At 39.1% G+C, this 27643-nt stretch overlaps 1 protein-coding gene across 6 annotated transcripts in view; it reads right to left on the bottom strand.

Annotated features, from left to right (window-relative positions):
- Window positions 1–983: 983 nt before the first annotated feature.
- Window positions 984–27643, bottom strand: part of LOC127439697 (ceramide transfer protein) — a 46551-nt gene continuing 19891 nt past the window's right edge. For 2 of the 6 annotated variants that reach the window (XM_051695952.1, XM_051695950.1), the window contains exons 5-18: window positions 21970–22108; window positions 21389–21490; window positions 19280–19437; window positions 11963–12055; window positions 11778–11864; window positions 11184–11267; window positions 10819–10896; window positions 10188–10283; window positions 7113–7245; window positions 6773–6843; window positions 6531–6659; window positions 6248–6377; window positions 2185–2322; window positions 984–1635 (exon numbers count right to left, since the gene is read on the bottom strand). In XM_051695952.1, the coding sequence (XP_051551912.1) occupies window positions 2195–2322; window positions 6248–6377; window positions 6531–6659; window positions 6773–6843; window positions 7113–7245; window positions 10188–10283; window positions 10819–10896; window positions 11184–11267; window positions 11778–11864; window positions 11963–12055; window positions 19280–19437; window positions 21389–21490; window positions 21970–22108 (1428 nt within the window). In that variant the 3' untranslated portion in view covers window positions 984–1635; window positions 2185–2194. The remainder of the gene's footprint in view (window positions 1636–2184; window positions 2323–6247; window positions 6378–6530; window positions 6660–6772; window positions 6844–7112; window positions 7246–10187; window positions 10284–10818; window positions 10897–11183; window positions 11268–11777; window positions 11865–11962; window positions 12056–19279; window positions 19438–21388; window positions 21491–21969; window positions 22109–27643) is intronic. The other 4 variants (XM_051695951.1, XM_051695954.1, XM_051695955.1 and 1 more) reach the window with 4 other exon arrangements.

Genomic DNA, 27643 nt, shown 5'->3' on the forward strand with positions numbered 1-27643 from the left:
TTTTGGAGCAGTGGATTCTTCCTTGCTGAGCAGCCCTTCAGGTTATGTCGATATAGGTCGATATCGTTTTACTGTGGATATAGATACTTGTCTACCCGTTTCCTCCAGCATCTTCACAAGGTCCTTTGCTGTTGTTCTGGGATTGATTTGCACTTTTCACATCAAACTATGTTTATCTCTATGAGACAGAATGCGTCTCCTTCCTGAGCGGTATGATGGCTGTGTGGTCCCATGGTGTTTATACTTGCGTACTTTTGTTTGTACAGATAAATGTGGCACCTTCAGGCGTTTGGAAATTGCTCCCAAGGATGAACCAGACTTGTGGAGGTCCACAATTTTTTTTCTGAGGTTTCTTTTGATTTTCCCATGATGTCAAGCAAAGAGGCACTGAGTTTGAAGGTAGGCCTTAAAATACATCCACAGGTACACCTCCTATCAGAAGCTAATTGATTAATTACCTAAAGGCTTGACATCATTTTCTGGAATTGTCCAAGCTGCTTAAAGGCACAGTTAACTTAGTGTATGTAAACTTCTGACCCACTGGAATTGTGATATAGTCAATTAAATGTGAATCAATCTGTCTGTAAACAGTTGTTGGAAAAATTACTCATGTCATGCACAAAGTAGATGTCCTAAACGACTTGCCAAAACTATAGTTTGCTAATATTGAATCTGTGGAGTGATTAAAAAAATTTGTTTTAATGACTTCAACCTAAGTGTATGTAAACTTCTGACTTCAACTGTATATATATATGAAATATATACACCGATCAGCCACAACATTAAAACCACCTGCCTAATATTGTGCAGGTCCCCCTCGTGCTGCCTAAACAGCGCCAACCCGCATCTCAAAATATGTATATAATGATATATATAATGATACTGTACAAGGGACTGCCCATGGGCCTATCAAAATACCCTCTACTTTTCCATATTATTAATGTATTATACAGGCCCCAGTTCCCATTATTGATACACTTTGCTAAAAGTCAATTTTTTTTAATTACAATAATCAAAATGTGTAATGGCATCACATGTAAATAATGTTAAACATTCAGACACTAACTGTACAAAAAGCTCTTAAGACAGAAGTTTGACATCCTCTTGATCATCAGACAGGAAAAAGTCTTCCTAAGACAAAAAGACTATTAGACAAGGCCAGTAAGAAACCACACGTACAGCCGAGAAGACACTGTGATTAGATCAAGGCAAAGTTTATAGTATATATATATATATATATATATATATATATATATATATATATATATATATATATATATTTCCATCAATACCATAGCCATACCTAAATCAGGTTCAGCTTTGATAAAATATTTACAAAAATGCAAAACACTTTCACAAAACCTGAGACATAGCTCATTAAAGAAAAATAGTTAAAGCCTTTTAAAGATGAACAAACTGTGTTGGACTGGTGGCTTGGTGTGCTCCATAAAGGGGTGCATCTCTGCACTTTTTTTACTTTTGTTTATTCTGTATGAATAATGTGCACTGATTGAAAAAAAGTTTCTTGTTAATAGTGTCGAAGAGCAGTTGGGCAGAGCAGCTCCCTCTGGTTTAATTAATGTTTCAATATGCCAAATAAGGTGTTTCTTCAGGAGAGGACTATCAAAAGGCAGCCTGGGAATGCAGATTAAACAGAGTAAAGGAAGAGAAAACAAAAGATCACTTATAAAATGTACAATGCTTTATGATTTACAGATTGAAAATAAGTTTTATTTTTAAAGGTGCACTCAGCTATTTTTCCTCTTCAAAAAAATTTTTTTTTACTTCTAAAGAAATGAATAGTAATTTTGAAACATATGTAAAAAATCATGACCACACACATGGGATGAAGACTCCAGTCATGTCAGTAACTTTATATAGCTGTTTTATTCTAAATGGAGATGGTCCTCTCATGGAGGCTGCCATGTTGAAATCACATGACCGTCCACACACTACTGCCCTGTTATTGGACACTTTCACTAATGGATCAAATTAATGAAGGCTGAATAGTGAATTTCTTCAATAGCAACCTGATGAAATGAAAACGTTTGTGTTTGAATGATGGTGCATACATGTCGCTAGGGGTCAGTGTAAGTCCCAGACAACTACTATGTTGACCAGCACAACGTTAACAAAAAATGACTGAGTGCACCTTGTCTGGTGTCTGGTCAAGCCAAGAGTCACCTGGTGTGTTTCAGAAGAGAATAGCCTCGCTGCTGGTCTTCTCTTGAACATATGTGGTGAAGCGTTTAAGGAATTTGGGGTATTCTCTCTTGGCAACGGCTCGCAAGACTGATGCAGGGGCCCAACCGCCAGGGTTTACTTAGAACCAAATAAACACAGCATTAATGTGACATTTAAATAAGTGATTGAAAAAAAAAAAAACAGGTTTCAACTACAAACTATAATGCAATGCTAGAGTTCTGCTACCTACCCCAAAGTCAATGAAACCCTACAAATTTTGGACCCTAGGTTTTATAGTTACTATTTTATTTAATAGTTGCCTAACAAAAACGGCAATAATAATTCAACGAATAGGGAGAAAAAATTCATAGATATGATTTAAATATGAAGGCAAGTGTAGAAATAAATGGCATGTACACATTACAAAACTCTTTTGTTTTTATATATATATATATATATATACAGGTGCATCTCAAATTAGAATGTCGTGGAAAAGTTCATTTATTTCAGTAATTCAACTCAAATTGTGAAACTCGTGTATTAAATAAATTCAATGCACACAGACTGAAGTAGTTTAAGTCTTTGGTTCTTTTAATTGTGATGATTTTGGCTCACATTTAAATTAGAATATGGTGACATGCCAATCAGCTAATCAACTCAAAACACCTGCAAAGATATCCTGAGCCTTCAAAATGGTCTCTCAGTTTGGTTCACTAGGCTACACAATCATGGGGAAGACTGCTGATCTGACAGTTGTCCAGAGAACAATCACTGACACCCTTCACAAGGAGGGTAAGCCACAAACATTCATTGCCAAAGAAGCTGGCTGTTCACAGAGTGCTGTATCCAAGCATGTTAACAGAAAGTTGAGTGGAAGGAAAAAGTGTGGAAGAAAAAGATGCACAACCAACCAAGAGAACCGCAGCCTTATGAGGATTGTCAAGCAAAATCGATTCAAGAATTTGGGTGAACTTCACAAGGAATGGACTGAGGCTGGGGTCAAGGCATCAAGAGCCACCACACACAGACGTGTCAAGGAATTTGGCTACAGTTGTCGTATTCCTCTTGTTAAGCCACTCCTGAACCACAGACAACGTCAGAGGCGTCTTACCTGGGCTAAGGAGAAGAAGAACTGGACTGTTGCCCAGTGGTCCAAAGTCCTCTTTTCAGATGAGAGCAAGTTTTGTATTTCATTTGGAAACCAAGGTCCTAGAGTCTGGAGGAAGGGTGGAGAAGCTCATAGCCCAAGTTGCTTGAAGTCCAGTGTTAAGTTTCCACAGTCTGTGATGATTTGGGGTGCAATGTCATCTGCTGGTGTTGGTCCATTGTGTTTTTTGAAAACCAAAATCACTGCACCCGTTTACCAAGAAATTTTGGAGCACTTCATGCTTCCTTCTGCTGACCAGCTTTTTAAAGATGCTGATTTCATTTTCCAGCAGGATTTGGCACCTGCCCACACTGCCAAAAGCACCAAAAGTTGGTTAAATGACCATGGTGTTGGTGTGCTTGACTGGCCAGCAAACTCACCAGACCTGAACCCCATAGAGAATCTATGGGGTATTGTCAAGAGGAAATTGAGAAACAAGAGACCAAAAAATGCAGATGAGCTGAAGGCCACTGTCAAAGAAACCTGGGCTTCCATACCACCTCAGCAGTGCCACAAACTGATCACCTCCATGCCACGCCGAATTGAGGCAGTAATTAAAGCAAAAGGAGCCCCTACCAAGTATTGAGTACATATACAGTAAATGAACATACTTTCCAGAAGGCCAACAATTCACTAAAAATGTTTTTTTTATTGGTCTTATGATGTATTCTAATTTGTTGAGATAGTGAATTGGTGGGTTTTTGTTAAATGTGAGCCAAAATCATCACAATTAAAAGAACCAAAGACTTAAACTACTTCAGTCTGTGTGCATTGAATTTATTTAATACACGAGTTTCACAATTTGAGTTGAATTACTGAAATAAATGAACTTTTCCACGACATTCTAATTTATTGAGATTCACCTGTGTATATATATATATATTTGCAACGTGAATGATCATTTCATAACTGTCAATCTGTAGAAGTAGCAGGTGTTTAGAATAAATGTTAGGACAAAAACTTCATGCTCATAATTTTGAATGAATACATAGCATTCAGTCAGGCGGTCAAATACAGTCTAGACACACAAATATTTCAACGTTTCAGAAGCTCAAATCAGATCCAAAATTCTGCCTTTGCAGATAGTTACAAATCCACACAGCTGCCGTGCGACACTGTCGTTTGTCAAACTGTCATTTGTCGGAAGTGAAAAGGCGGCTTCAGTCCAGTAAGATGAAAGAAAATTATCTGCAAAAATGTAATGAGTACTTTTCAAGTTTAAAATAAAATAAAATTGTAAGGAGTAAAAAATACTATTTCTTCTTTGGAAATGTAATTAAGTAAAAGTACAAGTATTCCGTTTAAATTGCACTCGAGTAAAGTACAAATCCCCAAAAATAATACTAAAGTATAATACTTAAGTATTTTTACTGAATTACTTTACACCCCTGCATACACATGGACATAGCTTTTCAGAGCAGTGAGAATCTACAAGCGTCTGGGTCCACTCGCTTGGAGAGGAAATAAAAGGAGAGCAAGCATTTTCATGTTGGGGTCAGGTTCGGTCTTAGGGTCTTGCTCACGGGGCAGGTTCAGGCTGTGCAGACCTCTATGTCAGTGTTTCCCAACCACTGTGCCGTGTAAGATTGTCAGGTGTGCTGTGGAAAATTATCAGATTCCACAAAATCAATCAGAGCTCAGGACTGAGACTAATTTTTCAACCATTTTTCCAAACAGTTCGATTAAACTGCAAGAGGTCGCATTGATGCGAATACAAAGTTGGCTGACTCTCTGACTGTGCTCTGTCGTTTTTTGTACCGTATGAGAAATATCAAACGGCAAATGTTCCAAATGCGAAAGGAAACAGCTTTACCCGGATCAGTCAGCGCTGCTCAATGGACAGATCAGCGCAGAGATGTGCATTTACACGTGGACCGGTCTCGAGCGCTCAGCCGCGCAGATCATCATAAACAGAGCTGCGAGAAGCACGGGCTGGGTCACGAATTCAGCATTGATTATTTGTTTAAAACCTCTATGAAAGCCCATAATGTGTCAATGATAAACTAGTTAAAAATTGTATTAAATGGCCCCAACATTCTAAACAGCATTGAAAAGGAATAAAGTAGAAATCTGCACAGTGAACAGACAGAAATTGTAAGGTATCAATCCACACATCACAGATATTAAAAAAAACATTTACCATGAACTTATTTCAATATAGTAGTGAGAGAATACAATTTAATTTCTGGATGTGTTTTTCGTATGAAAAATATCATAATTTGTTTTATGGTTACTGCTAATCATGGTTTTACTTTTACTTTTGGTTAATATGATCTTATTGCAAATGCCACAGTTAAAACTTTGGATACAGTGGAACTTTCCTTCTGTGTAAAATCTTTTCTAATGTCCTCTGATTGTAGAAAAAGGCTTTGTTTGTCTTCAGATGACTGTATTTTAATCATCAAGATCCTGATAAAAAGAAAGAAATCGTGAAAGAAAACAAATTTTCTTTCAGTTGGACCGGTGCGACCAACTCAGTTGCTGGTGCGACCATTTGTAGAATTTAACACCGGTGCTACCACTCTTAAATGTTAGTCTGGAGCCATGTAAATAAACAGATAAATAAAAAATTATTTGCTGTGGCATTGCAAGAATTAATTTGCAAGAACAAATCTAAAAATAAAAAAGATGCAAATCTGTTGTTTTATTCATTACCCAATTAGCACTCTTGCCACCGGTGATCTCATTACCGTACCTACGTGACTTGTGTTTTTTGCATAGCCGAATTTCAAACATTACGAGTAAACGCAACTAAAATGGACAGAAAACATGGAAGTTCTTGAAAAGCAAAACTATCAACGTTGGTTATGTGGGACGTTGGGATAGAGGTGTGCCATGGGATTTGTTTAATTGTAAAAAGTGTGCGGTGGCAAAAACAATTTTAGGAAACACTGCTCTATGTACTGACACACTTACCATTGGCTACATATGTGATTTTACAGAGGATGTTGTCTCGGGTGATCTCTTTGTCGCCCTCTGGTGGACTGATTAGTGTTTGACAGATCATGGCCACATTGATTTTGGCACGAATGCATCTAGTAGAGGGCTGGTGAAAACGTGATGAAAAAAAAAAAACATTAGTACAGTGTGTGTTTATATTTTACAGCACTGGTCTCTGTACTTTTAGTAATATAATTAGCATATTTGATTTCAAATTGCATCAAGTGGGAAAAGACACTGTTGCAGTCCAGGTACTTACTGGGTAGCTGTCATGATCCACTGAGAAGTTGCACACCAGCCAGGTGTCTGGATCGTTCTCATTGGTCGAGAGAAATTTATGAATAACTGATACATAAAGCACATCCCGCTGAGAGGCCGGCCAAACCCTCTACAAGTGAGAAACAAAAGAACCAAATCTAAAATTCTTTCAATGCAGTTGTAAAAAAAAAGACCACATTTAAGAAAATATTTCCTTCTTGATTAAAAAGTGCACGGTTTTACCTTATGTGTCTGATGGATGATAACTGCTTTATCAGAGAGCACCTCCACTACTTTAAAGCTTTCAACAGTTGCTGCAAAACAATGAAAAGACCATCATTAAAGAGATGCACTCAGATGAACGCATCTCTGCATGTTTTGCATTAACCACCTTTTAACATAAAGACACATAGTTTCTTATGATTTAAATACAGTACATACAGGGTGTGATATTACAATGAGTACTATTAAGTATTACTGCTTAAAAATTGTGGCACATTCTTTTAATTTTAGATGATCACATCAGAAAGAGTCCAATTTTGATTGGAACAAAAGGCTGAGGCATGTGGTAAAGTGAACATACTCTCCCAGTCATTCCGAAAAGTTGTGTCCCAAAAGTAGTGGCAGACCTCGTGACCTGTGACCCCTCTGACAGCATGAGTGGCTTTGAGAGGATCAAGCACAATGCCGTTCTCCTCAGCCTCTCTCCTATACACCTGCAAAACCAAAGCTCCAGTCTTAAGAGAAACTAATGTGTGCATTTTCGGAAGCTGACTGTGTCTCAGTGGTCACAGAACAGCAAATCTCAAACACAAACAAGGTCTGGAATGACAGCAACGTCCTGTTGAAAACAGAGACATTTCACCTGTGTTGCTTGGGTTAAAAGGGATCGTATATGCTTTTGTTGTATGGAAAAGACCAGCTAAGTCATTCTTCTAAATAGCATGTGAATGTGTGATGCTGTTGGGATAAATTATGCAGTATATACTATACACTTATGTATAGACTCAGCCATGTAGTGTGTGCGTATCATCCATAAATGGAACACTTAACAGTTTTTTACTAAACAGAAGCATTCGCCCTTTATCAGCTGATGGAAGTGACGTTTCAACGCACATGATGTCTGTTTTGACAGTTGAAGTAGTACATCATCCGGATACTCGCAGTACACTTCTTACTGATGCCTTTTAAGTTTTAACATACTACTTGCACTAAATGCCATAAAATAGTCAAGTGTGTGGTTTAGGATGCACCTTAAAGGGTTAGTTCACCCAAAAATACAATTCTCTCATGATTTACTTACCTTTAAGCCTTTCCAGATGTGTATGACTTTCCTTCTTCAGCAGAACCGAAATGGAGGTTTTTATAAGCAGATTTCAACTCAGTTTGTCCATAAAATGCAAGTAAACAGTTGCCATCAGGCTGCTGGCTGTTTAATGGTCCAAAAGACCTTAATGTCTTCTGAACCGAATCGATATGTTTGCGTAAAAAATAAATCGATAATTTAAACTTTATTAACTTTTAAAAATCACTTTCTGCCAGCAGTAGTCGCATCAGGTTACCGTCGCGTGAAGCGCAATGGTGCGTTCGCACGAGAAGTCGGAAGTGCGCACTTTGTTTACAACAGAGGAATGAACGTCATGCGAGAGTTAGTTCATTTCAAACAGCAATCCAGCGCTGGCTGGAAGCAACAATTTAAAGTTAAAAATGTTTTTTTATCAATTTGTTTCTTACACAAACCTATTGATTTGCTTCAGAAGACAATTAATCAACCGGAGTCGTGTGGATTACTTTTATGCTGCCTATATATGTCTTTTGGACCGTCAAACAGCCAGCAGCCTGATGGCTCCCATTTACTTGCATTGTATGGACAAACAGAGATTAAGCGGGCTTATAAAAATCTTCATTTCGGTTCTGCTGAAGAAGGAGAGACATACAAATCTGGGATAGCTTAATGGCAAGTAAATCATGAGAGAATTTTCATTTTTGGGTGAACTAACCCTTTAGGAGCACTTTTAGATGCGCACTCGGGTTCGTTTGACGTCAAAGTTCGGTTCGTTTGGATGATGTGAATGCTGTTTTCGAACTCAGGTGCACACTAGCACCAGTACGTTTTGTTGCTGATATGACCGCATTCACCCCAAATCGCGGAAGTGAACCACTGTTGATTGTGTTTAAATTGTGCCTTTGCATGCACCAGCAATTATCATGGTATAATGCATTTTTCATACCTGCTTGTCTGTCAAATAAATCGCCTTAAAAGAACAGCTGACATTCTTCATGTCACATTCAATGCATCTGCGAAAGACAAACGCTAGTGTCGTTTTGTGCATGGAAAGTTTTGGTGCTTAATCCAAAGAGACAAACTTTAATACTTAAAGGGACGGTTCACCCAAAAATGGAAATTCTCTCATCATTTACTCACCCTCAAGACATCCCAGATGTGTATGACTTTCTTCTGCAAAACATAAACGAAGGTAGGTCCTTCGAAGGAGCTCTGTAGGTCCATACAATGCAAGCGAATGGTGATCAGACACTTGTAGCTCCAAAAATCACATAAAGGAAAGATAGAAGTAATCCATAAGACTCTGGTGGTTTAATCCATATCTTTAGAAGCAATATATTAGGTGTGGGTGTGAAAAAGATCCAAATTTGAGTTTTTTACTCTAAACCTCTACGTTCACTTTCACATCTGAAAGATAAAGCGGAGATTTAGAGTAAAAAAGGACTTAAATATTGTTCTGTTTCTCACCCTCACCTATTATATTGCTTCTGAAGATATGGATTAAACCACCAGAGTCTTATGGATTACTTCTATCTTTCCTTTATGTGATTTTTGGAGCTACAAGTGTCTGATCACCGTTCACTTACATTGTATGGACCTACAGAGCTCCTTCGAAGGACCTACCTTCGTTTATGTTCTGCAGAAGAAAGTCATACACATCTGGGATGGCATAAGGGTGATTAAATAATGAGAACATTTTCATTTTTGGGTGAACTATCCCTAATTTAACACAGAGAAGCAGATATCTTCTCAAGTTGCTATCTAGTTACAGTGGTAAACAGCTGCCACTTGCACTCACACAGATGACTCAATCAGACCATGGTTCGGAAAAATAATATGGTGTAAACAGAGACCAGTGGTGGAGGGGGAGGAAACTAACCAGGGTTCGGACCAAGCAATCAAACAAAGTGTGAAAGCAACCTAAGATTTTTGACAGTTGGAGTTTAAAATCGCTAACATTTTGAGACAGACTCTAAACACTCGGTCAATGTAAGTTTACGGGACTTTTTGGGATATTAGATTGTTCGCTGTGGGAAAACTGTTAGTCCGATCAGTTAGAAAAGACAGAGACAGTAAGTTAGAACAGACTGAAGGACTGTGTTGAGTTTGATAGATGTAGCTTAAAAGCTTTAGGAGTTTGTGTTAAGAAAAAGTTAGGGATTTTGGAAAAACTCCAAACCAAGTTGGTAGAATAACAGTATGTTGGCTTTGTCTAAACTAAAGATCTAAAAGAATCTTTTGCATTTCTCTTCTGCTCTGTGGCAGAACTGAATCAGAAATGGTTTAAGATGTAGAAATGAGTTATGAATCATAGGTGAAACCAGCCTAAAGAGTCAATAACAAAAATCTATTTACTCAGAATATGAATCTCACCCTCATATCGCCTTCCTCAACGACCAGCTGCCAGTTTGCATCTCCACCCACATCCTGTAAGGAATATGTCATGTGACTTTGCACCATCTCCTCCACCTGTGAAAGGGCAAATAAGAATATATATCAATATAAAATATATAAAAATACACAAGCAAGGGCACAAAAAAATTAATGTTCATATGTGCATGAGCAATGTATTCAAAACAAATAATACCTTTACATAGAGATAATATACAGTCAGAAGGTCATTATTGCAAAATCACAATGTCTTGTATCACACTGAAGGGGTTTATTTTTGCGATAATGACCTTCTGACTGTACATTTTCTTGCTTATTACCAAATGAATAAGTAAATAGGCATGAATAGAGTTATAGAGTTTAAACTGGTTTATTATGTGAAAAGAAAGAGGCCACGGAGTGATATATGAAGCTAGCACAGCTATGTAGGAAATCACAACAGTCAAATGTAAATGACCACTGAACACTGCGATTGACCAATCAGAATCACATATTCCATACAGCTGCGTAATAAGAGGTGAGAGCAAACCAAATATTTGTGCCATGTGTTTGAGTAAATAATACAGCTATGCCTGAAATTCATCCATACTAGTGTAGTAGCATTATTCTCTACCTGAGCACTGAATCTGTGCACGTCATCAGAGGCACTTATGAGGTCAATGGAGGACGAGGAGGAAGAATGACTGCGAGGCTGAACCCAAAAGAAAGAAAACCAGAGGGAAACAAGTAAAGAGAGAGGAAAACAGCAAGTCAACATCTCATCATCACCCAGAGAATAAAGAGACTGCCACTGTAAATCAAATTCTAGCCGGAAGAACAAAGACAATATCAAAGATTTCACAGATAATATTCCCTGTCAGAAATGACAGAACAGCATAATAATCAGTCATCATGCAGTAAAAGTGCTTTGAAGGAGTGAGTGTACTGTGTGTGTGGGTATGTGTTTTTGTGTGGGTGAGTCAGAGAGGTCTGCCGTACCTTAGTCAAGTATTTCTGAGTACTGATGGAAGAATAGGTGTCTGGGGTGAGAGCGATCTGCTGAGATACCCTGCTCCTTTCTGCCTGGGATGGCAAAAAGATGACAGCAACAATTATATATGGACATAGACCTACAATGCAACTGAAATAACTAAAAATATGCTGCATATCTAGTTTATGGACTACAGATGGACACTGCAACAAGCTGGTTGAGAGAAATGTCAAAAGTGTGCAGAGCTTTTATCAAGGCAAAGGGTGGCTACTTTTAAGAAACTAAAATATACAATATATTCGTTTAACATTTTCCCAAACTTTGACTGGTAGTGTATGTAGACCACTTAGCATTCCCAGTTTTTCCACATAACTGCAAACACAAACATAATCACTTTGTACATATCTAAATTCAACAAAAAGAGTCATCGGGCAGCCCATTTCAAGGAAATGGAGCATTACATCTAATGGAGTACAACAAAACTACATGATCTGTCACTGTGTCTATGAGTGCCAGTACATAAAACAGATGTTTTAAATGTCATTTGTAGGATGTATAACAGCCCATCTATTTAAAATAAGTAAATTATGTTGAATCAGTACCTGCTCCTCGATCTGGTCATGTTTATCCAACGCAGCTTCCACAGCATCGAAGAACTCCTCTTCATTGATGAGACTGTTTGGTCCCTCCTGCACAGATACAATTAACACAGAGAAAATGTTAAGTCTGAAATTAATGCATGTTGGGCCACTTATGGAGAGGTGCAGGAAAAGACTTGTGGGATTACTTCATAGTCTGGTCCTCCATAAAGAGGCTTCTTCTTTAGCTCTGTCAATGCAGCTTTGTAGGCATCCTCAGCCCGTCGTCTTCTCTCAATTTCCTTACAAGGAAAAATGTAGGCTGCTTTTTAGTTTAACTATATCCAAGATACATCAAAAGGAACTCAGCACTTCTGGAACTCTCTGCAAACAAGCTTGCTTAAAAAGTATCCAGTGCAAAAAAAGAAAAAAAAAGAAAAGAAAACCACTTGCACAACTGAATGGTTGCAGGCCAGTGTGTAGGACAATGTTCCACACACTGCTGTATTTCAGAACATTTCATTACATTTATTTAAACAGCAACATAGGTCCTTCTGGTTTAAGACCTTCTACAGGCATAAAAGAAACTCTGGAATGTGAGGGTGTGTCTGTGACTTACTCTCTCCTGTCAGTGAAAAAGGTAAGAAATATATACAGTAAGAAATACTTTTTTGGCATCCAAAGGGAGAATCTGTGTCCTGTTTACACCAGCAGAGACAGACTGCCAATTACACCTAGTATTAATTAGGGCTGCCAATTGTTAAAATGAAATCAAATTAATTACATGGTATGCCGATACATTAATTAATTTAATTACATATATAAATATCTGCTGAGAAAGGCTCTCAAATAATAATAATATAATATGTAATTAAATAATTAGTTATATTTAAATAGTTATAAATATAAAATATATTATCCATATAATGCACTATATTATTGTGGCATATGAGGGAAGGAAAGATTTCTAAATTGCACTCTTTTATACTGATCATAACTCGTTAATATTCCTTTCTAGAATCCACAACTCCAACCAACGCCTAATTCAAAGGGCTTTGATCATAAAATGTTCAGTTCATAGAGTTTTTTCAGTTTCTGAAACTCTGACTAGTCCTTTATATTTAAAGCAGACAGGTGTAAGGGTGTCCTGCCCTTTTGTTTGAACATAGTTTGTCCCTGTTTTTGGTTACAGTAGTTAGGGGAGTATTTTGGTATTCTTTATTTTTCATGTACTTTCAGGGAATGTACTTGCTTTAATTTCTAGATTATTTGTCTATTTTTGGGCCAGGGATCTTCCTCCCTGCTGTTTTAATATATTTACCTACAACAATAAAAATATTGTTGAATTTATACTCTGGTGTTCTCCATTATTTGGTCTGACAGTTGAGCGGGAGTTGTTCCCTTAATCTTACTGCGTCCTACCCCTAAAAGACGTAATAATACAAAAAGTGGCTTTAGAAGGCAATATATAGTTTATATATATTATGGACAACAACACAGTTGACAGCAATCCATTTTGCAACTAAATTCATCAAACTGTCAGAGATTTATTATAAAGGCTTTTCTAAGGAAGCGTCAATGTACACATGCATCAGACAGATGTTTTTGGAGCATCTCACTTTGCTTGCATCACGTCCAAATTTTTAGGTCACTGTGTCAAGTGCATGTAAAGTAATTTGAAACTTAGAAAAACACATCTCGAGACCCCTGCATTTGGAATTGCACTCCGTCCAGATGTGTATGAGCGTAAGAACGCATCCTAATCTTGTGCTGTTGCAAGTCTCCCCTTAATGCTCCCTTCTAAAAACACATGACACTTCAAGCTTGAACTGCTCTGATGGTAGGAAAATTCCTTATTACAGTCTGTGGACATGATTAATTGCGTTATTTCTAACATAATTAATCACAATTAACAGCCCTGGTATTAATATACGTTTCAAATACATTTCCTGTGACCATGTGTGATCAAATTTTTTTTGCAGTGAAGGGTCTATGATTTCATCACTCCATACATCACCTACTAGATCAGTGTGTCACTGCAAAATTAAATAAATAATAAAAGTCCTTCTGGTTTAAGACCTTCTACAGGCATAAAAGAAACTCTGGAATGTGCAGCAGTGTGTGGGACTTACTCTCTCCTGTCAGTGAAAAAGGTATATACAGTAAGAAATACTTTTTTGGCATCCAAAGGGAGAATCTGTGTGCTGTTTACACCAGCAGAGGCAGACTCCCATTTACACCTAGTATTAATTAGGGCTGCCAAAAATTCCCCATTACAGTCTGTGGACATGATTAATTGCGTTATTTCTAACATAATTAATCACACTTACTTAACATGTTAAATTGACAGCCCTGGTATTAATATACATTTCAAATACATTTCCTGCAACTCGTTAGGCCAATGTACATGCATAATGCCCTACGGGACAGAGTATGTACAGTCTCTTAGCCTCATCTGACTCAAGGGTAGGAGAAAACACTTGCAGGGTAAAAATCTGGGCCCTGAAGGGGGTTGCGAGCACTATGGACATAAAACACCCTCTGGGCTTGAGAATGGCCTTTGACAGGCCTGGTCTGATCTCTAACAAGAGTTGTTAACCGAAAGGCCTGAAGGTCACCATCACATCTGACTAATGCCAAAGTGAGTATCAGCACAGTCTTTAAAGAGAGTATGCATAATCTTACCACCTCTAGCGGCTCAAACTGGGAACCCGTAAACACATTTAACACCATTTAAGTCCCACAACGGAAAGGAAGCGGGTTGAAAATGGACTTAGCCACCTTGCACCATGCAGAATTCTGCTGACCAGAGGGTGTTTGCCTACTTACAGTACAAGCCCTCAGAAGTCATGAGTGGTCGCTATTTTAGTTTGTGTGTGGATGGAGTGAGTCCTGCATCTAAACGCTCTCGCAAGGAGAAGACTATCGTCCGCACAGGGCAATGTGTTGGATTCTCATGTCGGGAAGAACACCAATCAAGAAAAGCCGCCATTTCAAGGCATACAGCCACCTCATTGAGGGGGCCCTGGCCTGTAGTATACCATTAATGGAGCTTGTTCCCATGGAGTCCCAGAGGCAACAATGCGTGGTCTCTGGGAAGGCAAACAAGTCTGGCTTGGCCTAACCGAATACTTTACAATCCTCTGAACTGATTGATGGTAGAGTCCCCCATCCTGGCACCCTGACGTGAGAGTAAATCTGCTCCGCTGTTCAGGTGGTTATGCATTGCACATATCGATAGGAGGCATGACTTGCTCCAGAGGAGAATTTGTTTCAGCACTGGGTGTGGCCTTATTCTTGCCGATTTATATACAGCAAAGTTTTATGTGCCACAAAGTTTGTGCATCTTTCCAGGTGCCAAACAGTGATGCGTCATTGAAGAAGGCGAGGATAACCATATCGCCAAGCGTAATGAGGGACCCTGAGCCATCACTGGAGAGGTCTCAACCTTGCGGGTTGACGGCGGCAGAAGCAGCAGCCACCAAACCCAGCGCTCGCTGGTACTGATGCAATGGCAGGGTTCTCACCAGCTTTAACTCTGTCAAGTGTATGAGAATGAACTAAACGCGTTCGTCATTCAGGTTCCGACATGGTTATCGGGTTGAGTTGAATTCTTACGATAGGAAACCTGCTGACTAGGCACCAACATGCATTTTTGACCAGTTGACCTTGAGGCCTCAGTGTCTGAGCAACAGGTCTCTGTGCTTGCACGCTTGTACCTCTGAATGAGATAGCAGCAAACAATTATCGAGATAATGCGGGTGGGGTGGTTGCCACTTTAACACATTTTGTAAATGTGCGAGGGGCCATGGGACAACCCAAAAGGTAGGACCTTGAACTGGAATGAAATCCCCTTGAAGGTGAATCTCAAGAATGGCCTGTAACAAGGGGTTATCTGCACATATGTATCTTTTAAATCGGCTGGCACAAACAACTCCAGTGGATGGACATGAGACAAAATTTGTCTCGGAGTAATCACTTTGAATGGAGACTTATAAGTGTCACACACCGGTACTTTCTTTATCTATACAGCGTTCTTACTGAATGGGTGAACCACTTAATACTAAGAAAAGAAGGGGGTCTGGGTAGCTCAGCAAGTAAAGACACCGACTACCACGCCTGGAATCGCAAGTTCGAATCAAGGGCATGCTGAGTGACTCCAGTCAGGCTTCCTAAGCAACCAATAGGCCCGGTTGCTAGGGTGGGTAAAGTCATATTGGGTTAACCTCCTCGTGGTCGCTATAATGTGGTTCTTGCTCTCGGTGGAGCGCGTGCTGAGTTGTGCGTGGACATGGTTGAGAGGGTTACTTTTGAAATGTATTCCACTACAGATTACAGAATACATGCTGTAAAATGTAATTTGTAACGTATTCTGTTAGATTACTCAAGGTCAGTAATGTATTCTAAATACTTTGGATTACTTCTTCAGCACTGGTAGATTTTTTCACTTGTTTTGACTATAAAAACTCTGCCAGAACAGTAAGACAAAATACACGTTAAAAATACATTCTCTGAAAAACCTAAATATCTTATGCAGTGTTGTTTCTAAAACAAGATCAATCAAACTTTTTTTTTGACCTTGTTTTAAGGATTTTTAGATATTTTCAAAGGAAAACAATAACAAAATTATCAAGAATATGATTTTTGCCCTAATATCAAAGGTCTTACTATCCCATTACATGTACTCCCCAACCCTGTGTTTGGATGCCGTGGAGAAAAGCGTGAAGCCTCCACGCGCGCTACGTCTCCGTGGTAATTCACTCACGTGATAAGATGTGTGGATTGACGGTCTCAGATGCGGAAGCAACTGAGATTCATCCTCCACCACCCGGATTGAAGCGAGTCACTACGCCACCACGAGGACTTAGAGAACATTGGGAATTGGGCATTCCCAGAATTGGGGAGAAAAAAATATAAAAATACTAAGAAAAGAGGCATGCAAGGCTTGAGCCTGTGACTAACCCCCCTAACATCTCAGCAATCTATATCCCATCCTCTAGCGTCTCATTCAAAAGGTCCCTTGGGATCCCCAGAGGAGCAAGCAAGAGGAGAGTGACATAAGTTTTGTGTTCACAGTGAACACAATCAGTCTCAAAAATGAGCACTCAATGAGCTATCAGGAAACAGCAATCTGCCCGTCAGACAGAGGGATATATCGCTCGTTTGCTTGTGGAAATATCTGCAAAAAAGACGTCACCAAGCAAAATGCTCTTTTAGTTACTTTCACTGAAAGAAAGCACACAACTTCACACAATGCAAATAATACAATAACGCAGAAGTGTTATAAGGATACGCTTTTCTTGCAGGGGGCACACAGGAAGGAATTCAACTGTCTGACCAGGTGCAAATTAGAACAGCAGAGAGTTGGTTTAGGGTTCCAGAGCATGAGAGATACCTACATGACACTGAAAGAGGAAAATTCTGACGGTGTGGCGCTGGGCTTCACCTTATATGCTTGTGATGGCATGGGCATGGGGCAGAGTGCAAAGCATCACCAGCCAATCAAGTTGCCGTGATGATATAGGGTTTCAAGGTCAACGAGGCTGGGAGGAGCTTCAAACAGCTTCAGCTACTGACGCAGCGTTGAAGTTACCTTACTAAAGGGGAACTCATGGCTTCGTGCAATGGTTGATTGACAGGTGAGTAGTATTTTTTCTCGTTGTCCAGGACACATCATGACTCAGAGTTTACACTACAAATGTGATCACGTGTTTCTGACTACCTCCAAATGGGGTTTGGTGATGGGATAATTAAACGCTTTGGATTCAGTTAACACCTGTATTTAGCACTGTCCACTTGAGTGATCAGATAACCCAAGACAGATGTTAATACCAGGTGTTAATGGGACCTGGAGCATTCAGTCCCTGGTCCAAATAAAATATAATGAGACAGGTCCTCTCACATGTCTAGTTTCCAGTTTCATGCTACAGCTAAAGCAACCACACAAGTTTAAAATCTCTATCCCACTACAGATCCCAAATGAAGGTACTTTTCTTTGTCTTGCCTCTTTTGCAGGTCATTCATTTCATCCAGAAAAAAAGCCTACACTCCTCTTGCTCTAGACTTGCCTGAAATTCAAACTCGCCTAAATAAATCAGAGATCTTTTCTACCTTAAAAGCTTCACAACTTGAATTACTCAAATGAATAATGCCCACAGCCAGATTCAGCAACAACAGCCATTAAAACTTAGCCTAAAAGCATATGCACTGGAAATAACTTTTTGAATAAGACTGTTTCATTTGGCTACTAAAGACCACATCTTATACTATAGTTGGGCAATGTGGATCAGTAATATTGGTGCATACAGTTCTGTAAGTTTTCCAGATCTGTTCTGAAACTGCAAGGTGCTATTTTGCTATAAGCATTGAAAGATCTGTTTTTTGAGATGTCACAAGAGACAATTACTGACAACACCCTGCTTATATGTAAGGAGATAACAACTGTCAACAGAGGTAGCTTGTCTCCACTAATCCAGCACAATAAAATGCCAATGACACAGCTCAGGTGAAAATGACAATGCATGCACTCAGACAAGAAAAAAAAAGTCAAACTATAAAATGCATGACAGAAAAGGGAAGTCTATAAAAACACATTTGTAAACTGGCTCTTTTGGACATTAAAACTGAAAATAGCAGCAAAGAACCAGTGAACTGAACTCAAGCTTTTCAAACCTACAGTGTAGAAGCTGCTGTGGGTACACAGAGGAATCCAGTTTTCATTAGCACTCTGAAGAGACCCAGCCACCCAGTTCTGCCATGGCTTCAGGGCAGAAACATGGTACACTGTAGTCATCCTCTAAAATCCAATCACTAACAGCACAACAGAATCCTCAGAAATGGGCACCTTAAGTCCCTTTGGAGAATGTTTTATTCCTGGTTAAAGGTCTGCCAGGTCCTCTTGATTTACAGTAAACATAATCACACCTGTCTATTTTCTCTCTGGTGGCTGGAATTTAAGGAGCTGCTTCCTGGCTTATAACTTAGCAGGGGCCGGACTATACATGGAAACTGGTCGGGCAAGTGTGAGCAGAGCTTTACACCTAGATGCTAATGATGTGTACACGTGGCATTGATGTGCTCCCACATAAAGTGGACCTGAATGTTAGGAATGCAAAGCTTCCTAAGATTAGATTTGCTTTTATTTTAACTGAGGTGTCTTTGTGACTCATCTTGTAATTAAGGTGTGATGTGGGAAGTGTATGCATATGCAAATATGTGCAGTGGTGAGATGAAATTTTCCACAGAACTGCTTAAAGGGACAGTTCTCCCAAATTTATAAATTCTGCAATCATTTATTTATCCTCATGTTATTCCAAACCCATAAGACTTTCTTCTGTGGAACACATTCACCACTCATTTTCATTGCATCATTATATACAATGAAAGTGAATAGTGACAGAGGGTAACATTTGAGATCCACGGGGGAAAGAAAGTCATATGGGTTTCAGAACAACATTAGGGTGAGTATATGTTAACACAACTTTCACTTTAGGTGAACTACCCATTTAATTACAGCTGTTCACTACCTTATCGAGTCGTCTCTGCCAGCTCTCCTCTCGTTTGACCATTATTTCGATGCAGTGGGACAGTGTGGAGAGGATTCCTGCAGTAGTGGCTTTGAATGTGATAGCCTCACCCTTGAAATCAATGCCTATGGGATCTTTGAGGCTGTCCATAGGAAATACTGAGGGAAAACAAGCAAAAGCAGTGTATAACAGCAGCAATAATAAAACTTAGCTCTACTTGTGAGGGAACTTAATTAAATCTAAATTAGTTAGTAACAGTTTCAATCATGAATATTTCATATGTAATGACTGTTTCATATTTATGGTGCTGATGTACTTGAGTGTACAGTTTAATATATTCTGATGCAATGTGTTGGATGTGTGTTATTTGTAAACCCTGAAATTTAGCTTTAAGTTGTGGAGCTTGCTCATTCTCTTCCGACTGAGTTTCAAATATGACCGTGTATTCGAGGGCCTGTATGATGTTAACCAATCAGAACAGTAGCTGTTTACACTGAAGTTTAAAGGAGACCTATTATGCCCCTTTTTACAAGATGTAATATAAGTCTCAGGTTTCCCCAGAATGTGTCTGTGAAGTTTCAGCTCAAAATAACCCACGGATCATTTATTATACCATGCTGTAAATGCCTCTTTTTGGGTGGAATCAAAAACACGCTGTTTTCATGTGTGTCTCTTTAAATGCAAATGAGCTGCTGCTCCCCGCCCCCTTTCCGGAAGAGGGCTGTGCCTTTACAGCTTGTGCTTCGGATACTATAGCAACAACAAATCAGAACCAATATGACTGACACCAAAATAGTGGAGTGTTTTTTAGCCATTTAGCAACGATGGATGAGCAACACAAAAATATACTGTAATAACGTTAGCTATGCACTATAACGAGACGTGACATTTTAGGGGGTTGTCTTGCATCATGCGATTTGCAAACATTCACAAAATATAAACTGCGATACTTACATCTTCAGGATATAAAGCTGGAACACAAACAGTTGGTACTGATCCATGCTTGAGAATCAAATATTTAGAAAATCCTGCTTTATACTGACCCTCATTCACAAAGCAGTCCGGTGTAAAATGATTTGCACAAACATACACAGATTTTGGTATGTTTTGGGGCACATTTTCTTCAAAAACAAAACTTGTCCACTGCGTCTTCAGTGGCTCTGATGCCGGGAGTACATGAAGACTCTTATGTTCACTTTTACAGCCAACAACAGAACACTTATGACACTTACGAAACTGAGACATTATTCTTCTCACCGTAGCAGCTCCAGCACAGAAAAAAAATGGCGGACTGTGTGTCGATCACTCAGGGGAGGATCTATGATAATAGGGTGGAGTCCGTCACCAGTCGTGGGTGTGGCCTGCTCCAAAGTGACGTCACTTTAGAGCGGATATGAAAACCAGTCATTTTGAGATACTGTTTTTGATTAATAGAAATATAAGAAAGAGGAGTGGGTGGACTTTTAACATTGTAGGGTGGTTGTGTACACACACTGCCGACTCACATTTATGTTCAAACACCATGTAAAAGTGAATTTTGCATAATAGGTCCCCTTTAAAGGAGACGCTGTGGCCATGATGGAGTGTTTCAGAAACAGGGTGGAAAAATGATCATCTATTACTAAACTATGACAGTTTTAGTGCTAAAAACTTTACTAACATTATCAGTGAACCTCAGGGAAGATAATTAAATTATAGCAAAAATAGCATTTCATGACCCCTTTAACGGATAGAATGTAGCTTTCAGTTCAAGACAGAAATAAACCATTTGCCACTGCAATCAATAACTATCAGGGACGTAATGGCTTCTTCCCACCATTATAAGAGAAGAAAAAAAACAAAACGTATTTGTTACACACACATTTTGGTGCTACTACTAATTGTGTTTTGCACAGTTTGTAGCTTGTTGCATGGAGTATACTTAGTACGTTATTTCTAATGTTGTATCTAAAGATGTATGATGATCATCAAAAGGGAATTGCCAATGTACTTAAAGGACATCAGTGAGAATCAGACTACATTCATGCAGGCTCACTGGCATTTGAATGCCATCAAGATACAAATTAAGCATAAAGTAGACACAGAGATGTAAATAAAACAAGGCCTCACATTTCTCTTTGCTGCTGTTGTTATTAAGCAGGTAGTCCCCATCTGGCCGTGAAGTGGGAAAATCCTCCTCCTCATCAGATACTGCAGGAAAAACAGCAGCCTCTTACCAGAACAATAAACAAATTAAAAGAAATTCAAACAATTTTAAAGATTTTTTTTTTTTTAAAGGGATAGTCCATCCAAAATTAATATTCTGCTATCATTTACTATACTTACTCTTATGTTGTTCAAAACCTAGGTGACTTTGGAAATTTGTTTGCTGTTAGTCAGAAATGGCCTCACTGCATCTTTATTCCATACAATGAAAGTCTAATGGTGCCTAAGTGTAATGGTGCCTAATGGTGACTAAGTCTGTCAGTACCTAACATTCTGACTAATAGCTCCTTTAATGTTCCATGGAAATAATATGAGTTGGAACAACATAAGGATGAGTAAATTACAGAATTGTTACTTTTGAGTAAACTATACCTTCAAGTAAACAATATAAAATAGAGACTATCAATGGTAAGGCTTCTCCTGACTAAAGCCAAATTGGTCCCTCTACAAAATAAAATGACCTGTCAAAAATAAAATTCCCTCACCTTTGTCCCTATGGAGGTCATCTTTGCTCTCAATGTCTGCGCCATTGTCAAAATACTTCTGAAGTGTGTCCACCTGTCTGCAGAGAATGTCCCGGAAGGTCTCCATCTCCGCTAGCTTTTCCCGCAGGCTGTAACCCTTCTGTAATGGTTTGCCAATGCATTAAAAGAATATTTATTGAGTTTAGCCATCCGTAGCTCGCAAATCTCATTGCCGCTTTAACACAATTAAATATCATTGGTCCTTGTGACTGACGGTGACACTACATATTTGAATGCTTGGAATTGCACAAAAGCATCAATGAGCTTTGAGAGCTACGGTGGAGGGGACAATATGGACACGTATTTTACTTTTACAGTACTTTTTTTGGTCATTTTTAAAGTCTAAAGGTGCTGTAAGAGATTTTTCATGGAAAAGTATGCAAAAGATGTTCCTACTCCCTTAAAGATATTAATGAAATAAGTGTCGTGAGGTATTTCACCGGTCTCTGTGATAGCTGTAGACTTTGTAAACAGACAACAAAAATGTGTCCGTGAATCACGGACATTGATGCTTTTCACCCGTCAATCATTTTGCTTGTTCTCATCGCGTTGTCTTTCAAGTGGATCATTGAGGCCATGATTCATAATGTTTGTCAGTTGAGGGCGCGATTGTGCCACTGTTGAATTTGACAGCAATAGGAACAATGCTGCTCTTTTGCTCGGTTTTGGTCTCAAAATGATCTTTTGAGGGGTCGGTTTTGGAATGAGGGGGTCAGTCAAGTGAAAGCTTCAGAATGCTAAAAATCGCTTACAGCACCTTTAACAGCCCCAGTACTCATTCACATTCATTGTATGGAACTTAACTTTCATCAAGCAGTAGTAAATACTTCTCACAATTAAGGGTGGGTAAAAATATTGTTTTTCCGTTTAATTGCGATCTTCATCTGAACAATCTCGATATCGATTCTTAAATCCCAAGATTGATCTTTCACTCAATGCGCAATCCTCCACTACAATGAGAGGAAATCACTTGTATTTGCAACCAAATTTCACGCTATGAGACTAAAGTGAATATATTTGGCAGCTGGCTGGTAAATGTTTACATTGCACTCACCAGTAATTGTGTAGTTTAGTCGTGAAGTGTTCAGTAACGAGATCCTTTCACAGTGTGTTGAAAGTATAAGTTATTCCGCCATTAAATGTCTCTTTTAATACCCTTTCTGTTCTTTACAGTCAGTTGCTGATCAAAAACAACTACAACAAAAAAAAAAACATTTAATTCTAATCATGCATTGCACAGATGAGGTAAAGCCATTCGTCCTCTCTGGTTAACATGTGCACATTTAAAGGCATTGTTTAAAGAAATGCTGTTTTTGTTAGAGACAGTACCGGTTTTAGCATGTGTTCAACAAATCAATGTAAATACTTGTATTTAACAAAAATACACAATACACATTTTTGTTACATAAATATGTAACAAAAATAATCTATGAAAAACTACTATCATATTTATTGATTGAATACATTTATTTGTTCATTTTTAAAAAGCCAAAATTTGACCAAAATGAAGAAAAAGTAATAAAATAGAGGGTCACGTGACGCCATGCAAGAAGCAGACGTGTGAGCGACGAGCTCTGCGCACTTTGCTATATTTTTAATTATTTTCATGTTATAATCTGGTGAAATTTGATACACCCAGTTACACATTTGCTCTTTGAGGCAAAACATGGCAAAGACGTCAAAATCCTCGGGCTCTGGAGACATTAAAAGACACTTACGTGTTCAGGATGAAAGCCCCGACAGGCCTACAGACCGGGGACTCGATTTGGATGGCGCGGCGGGAGAGGAGATCCAGCGTCAGTTGTCCAACATAGTGATGTTGACGAAGGTTCTTGCTGACTTGGAGGATCTCGCTGTAATACGTCGATCGATTACGGCGATGGAAATAAAATTCTCTGATTTAGTTACAAGAGTGTCTGATGTTCAGAGACGAATTGATTGTCTGGAATTTTCAGAGAGGGAATTAACCGCTAATCCGCCCACGACCAAAGTTGATTTGGAACATCTCCTTGAAAAGCTTGAAGATCTTGAGAATAGAAGCCGCAGGAATAACGTTTGAATTGTTGGAATTCCTGAGCATGAGGAGGGTAGAGATATGGTGAAATTCCTAGACGAGCTTTTCCCGAGTCTGCTCGACATAACAGGCCACAAGCTGGAAATCGAGCAAGCTCACGGAGTGCCAGCTCACAGATTTGCTGAGGGAGACAGGCCCCGATCGATTCTGGCCAGATTTATGAGATCATCCGATAAAGACCTTGTGTTGCGCCAGGCGAGGAGCAAAGGGAAGCTTTCTTGGAAGAACCATAATATTTTCTTGTTCCCGGACTTTGCGAGTTCGACAAGAGAGAAATGCGATCGGTTCAAGGAATGTAAGAAACTCTTACATCAGCGAAAGATCACTTTTGCTCTGATGTTTCCGGCCAAACTGAGAATAGAAACGAAGGACGGTCGCAAAGTATTTACATGTCCCAATCAGGCAATGTCTTTTATTGAATCAATAGGTGAGTAAACCACTGGGTGTTTCTCATGTGAGTGGGTCGACTCGCTGTACTTACTCTGGCTTTTGAGGAAGCTGGGCGTCATTTTGGTTTCTTTTTTACTTTTTGCGTTGGCTCCGTCGAGCGGCTGGAGCCTGTTTTGTGAATAACACTTGTCCTTAAAGAAACTTTTGCTTTGACGAAAGACTACATTTGCATTGAACTTCCCGGCCAGTTTGAGAGTGGACACTACGGATGACCGCAAAATATCTACATGCTCACACAAAGGATGTCTTTTATAAAGTTGACGGATTGTGTAAGTCATGGTATATACTTTTATGCGGCCTCCAAGTGAATTGACTCGACCATCCGGGGAACCGGGATGCCGGTTTTGTTTCTTTTGGTATTGGTTCCGCCTAGCGACTGGAGCTTGTTCTATTGAATAACACTCCTTTGGACAGCTGTGGATTAATCGGTTCGTTCTTTGTGCTTATTCCTCCTGCTGGCTGGAGTTTGTTTTGTTGAGTATTTTTACGGGACATTGGAATGATCACGCCATCCGCTGAACTCAGATTAGCTGGCTCACTGAACATTCATTTGTCTGTCTGAGGAATCTGAATGGTTTTATATCAGTTGGAATTTGTTTTGTGGAAGATCACACCTTTAAAACAGTTCTGTGAATGAATCTACACGTTCTTTGTGTTCATTCTTCCTATTGGCTGGGGTTTATTTTACAAAGTATTTTCTGTTATGTAATTTTGCCTCACAAATTTGTGAGGCAAAATTGAGCAATCTGATGGCAAACTTCTCATGGGGGCTCGTGGGCATTCATGGACCCTTTGAGTTTAGAGGGATTGTCGCCGGTTGGCACTTTTGTGTACGGGGTTAATGCGCACGTTTTTCTTTTTTCTGTTTGTTTTGTTCGGGGGAAGTTCGGGGTTTGATTGTTTCACTAATGGGGAATGTGGTCTGTATAATTTTGTTTTTGAAACACAATTGATTTTTTCTACTATATCAAAATGTCAAATGTTAATATGAGTGGATTGTCTCTCTCCACATGGAATGTGGATGGGTTGGGGCACCCCATAAAAAGAAGGAAGGTTATTACTTTTCTTAAACGTAAGAAATATGATATAATGTTTCTTCAAGAAACACATCTCTCCCCGCAGGAAGCTGAAAAAATTGGGAAGATATGGGGTGGACATGTTTTTTTTTTAGTGCTGGCTCAAGTAAGAGCAAGGGAGTCATTATATTGATTAATAAACATCTACGATTCAAATGTCTCAAACAGACTAAAGATAAATTAGGGAGAGTCATTATTGTTTTAGCTGAAATTCAAGGGCAAAGGTTGATTTTGTCTAATATTTACTCACCTAACGCTGATGATCAGGGCTTTTTCATAGATCTTGAAGGGATGTTGCAAGCCGCGGACACCCCTCATGATATAATTTTGGGAGGAGACTTTAATCTTTTGATGAACTCAGTCCTTGATCATAGTGAAGCAAAAGTGTGTAAACCCCCTAGAGCAACATTGACGCTTCACAGGATGTGTACAAATCTTGGTCTTATGGATATTTGGAGACTTTTGAACCCATCTGGTAGGGACTATACATTTTTTTCATCAGTACATAAGATTTATTCTAGAATAGATTTTTTTTTTTATTTCCAAATCCCTCATTTCATCTGTTGTTGATTGCTCAACTGGAAATATCTTAGTCTCAGATCACGCCCTGGTGAGTTTAGAGGTGCTGCCATATACAGAGAAAAAGAAATCATATAGTTGGCACCTTTATGTGTCCCTTTTGCAAAATCCTGATTTCCAACAAATGTTAAAGACTGAAATCAATGTTTATATGGAGACCAACTGGTCCTCAGTATCTTCTGTGGGCGTGGCTTGGGAGGCACTTAAAGCAGTTCTTAGGGGTCGGATCATACAGTATGCCTCATTCATCAAAAAATCCAAAGCACAAGAACTTGTGGAGTTGGAAGGAAATATTAAAAGTGTCGAGGCAGAGCTGAAGCGCCGCATGTCATCTGATGGCCTCAGAGAATTGACCCAATTTAAATATAGATATAATACTATTTTGTCACGGAAAGTGGAGTTTTGGTTATTCAGGGCAAGACAGTCGTACTTTGAGTCGGGGGACAAAGCAGGAAAACTTTTGGCTAGATATATAAAGCAGAGAGAGTCTTTTCCTACCATTCCCTCAGTGAAATCTGATGGTGGTAAAATATTTACCTTGGCCACTGATATTAATAATGCTTTTAATTCCATGTCTTCGTCTACTGATGATGATATTAGGAACTTTGCAGAACCATTAGATCTCCCTAAACTGATGACTGAGCAAAAAAATTATCTTGATTCTGAGATAACTTTGGAGTAATTAAGGCCTTGCCTACAGGCAAGGCTCCGGGGCCTGATGGCTTTTTCAAATCTTATGCTACAGAACTGGCTCCACTTTTGTTAGAATTTATACGGAATCATTAAAGAAAGGAAAGCTTCCTCCAACCATGACACAAGCCCAGATCAGTCTGATTCTTAAAAAGGACAAAGATCCAAGCGAGTGTAAAAGTTACCGCCCAGTTTCCCTGATCCAGTTAGATGTAAAAATTTTGTCCAAAATTCTGGCTAATCGATTAAATAAAGTTATGACATCACTTATACATATAGATCAGGTGGGGTGTATTCGGGGCTGCAGCTCTTCTGATAATATTAGGCGTCTCATCAATATCATGTGGTCAGTAGCGAATGATCAATCTCCAGTCGCTGCCATCTCACTTGATGCCGAAAAGGCATTTGATATGGTAGAATGGGATAATCTTTTTAAGATTTTGGAAATGTATGGGTTCGGGAGTACATTTAATGGTTGGATTAAGTTACTTTATAGACACCCTGTAGCAGCGGTGCAAACAAACAGGTTAATTTCAGATTATTTTACTCTGAATAGGTAAAATATTTTCCCCATTATTGTTCTGTCTTGCCCTGGAACCATTAGCAGCCGCGATAAGAAAGGAGGGTGATTTTCCAGGGGTGATTGCGGGAGGAGTGGCTTATAAGCTTCTGCTTTACACAAATTATATTTTATTATTCGTCTCCAACCCCACTAGATCTATGCCTTGCCTCCACAGAATTATTAACTCCTTTTCCAAATTCTCAG

Source organism: Myxocyprinus asiaticus, chromosome 4 (genome assembly GCF_019703515.2).
Source record: "Myxocyprinus asiaticus isolate MX2 ecotype Aquarium Trade chromosome 4, UBuf_Myxa_2, whole genome shotgun sequence".
NCBI classification, from domain to species: Eukaryota; Metazoa; Chordata; class Actinopteri; order Cypriniformes; family Catostomidae; genus Myxocyprinus; species Myxocyprinus asiaticus.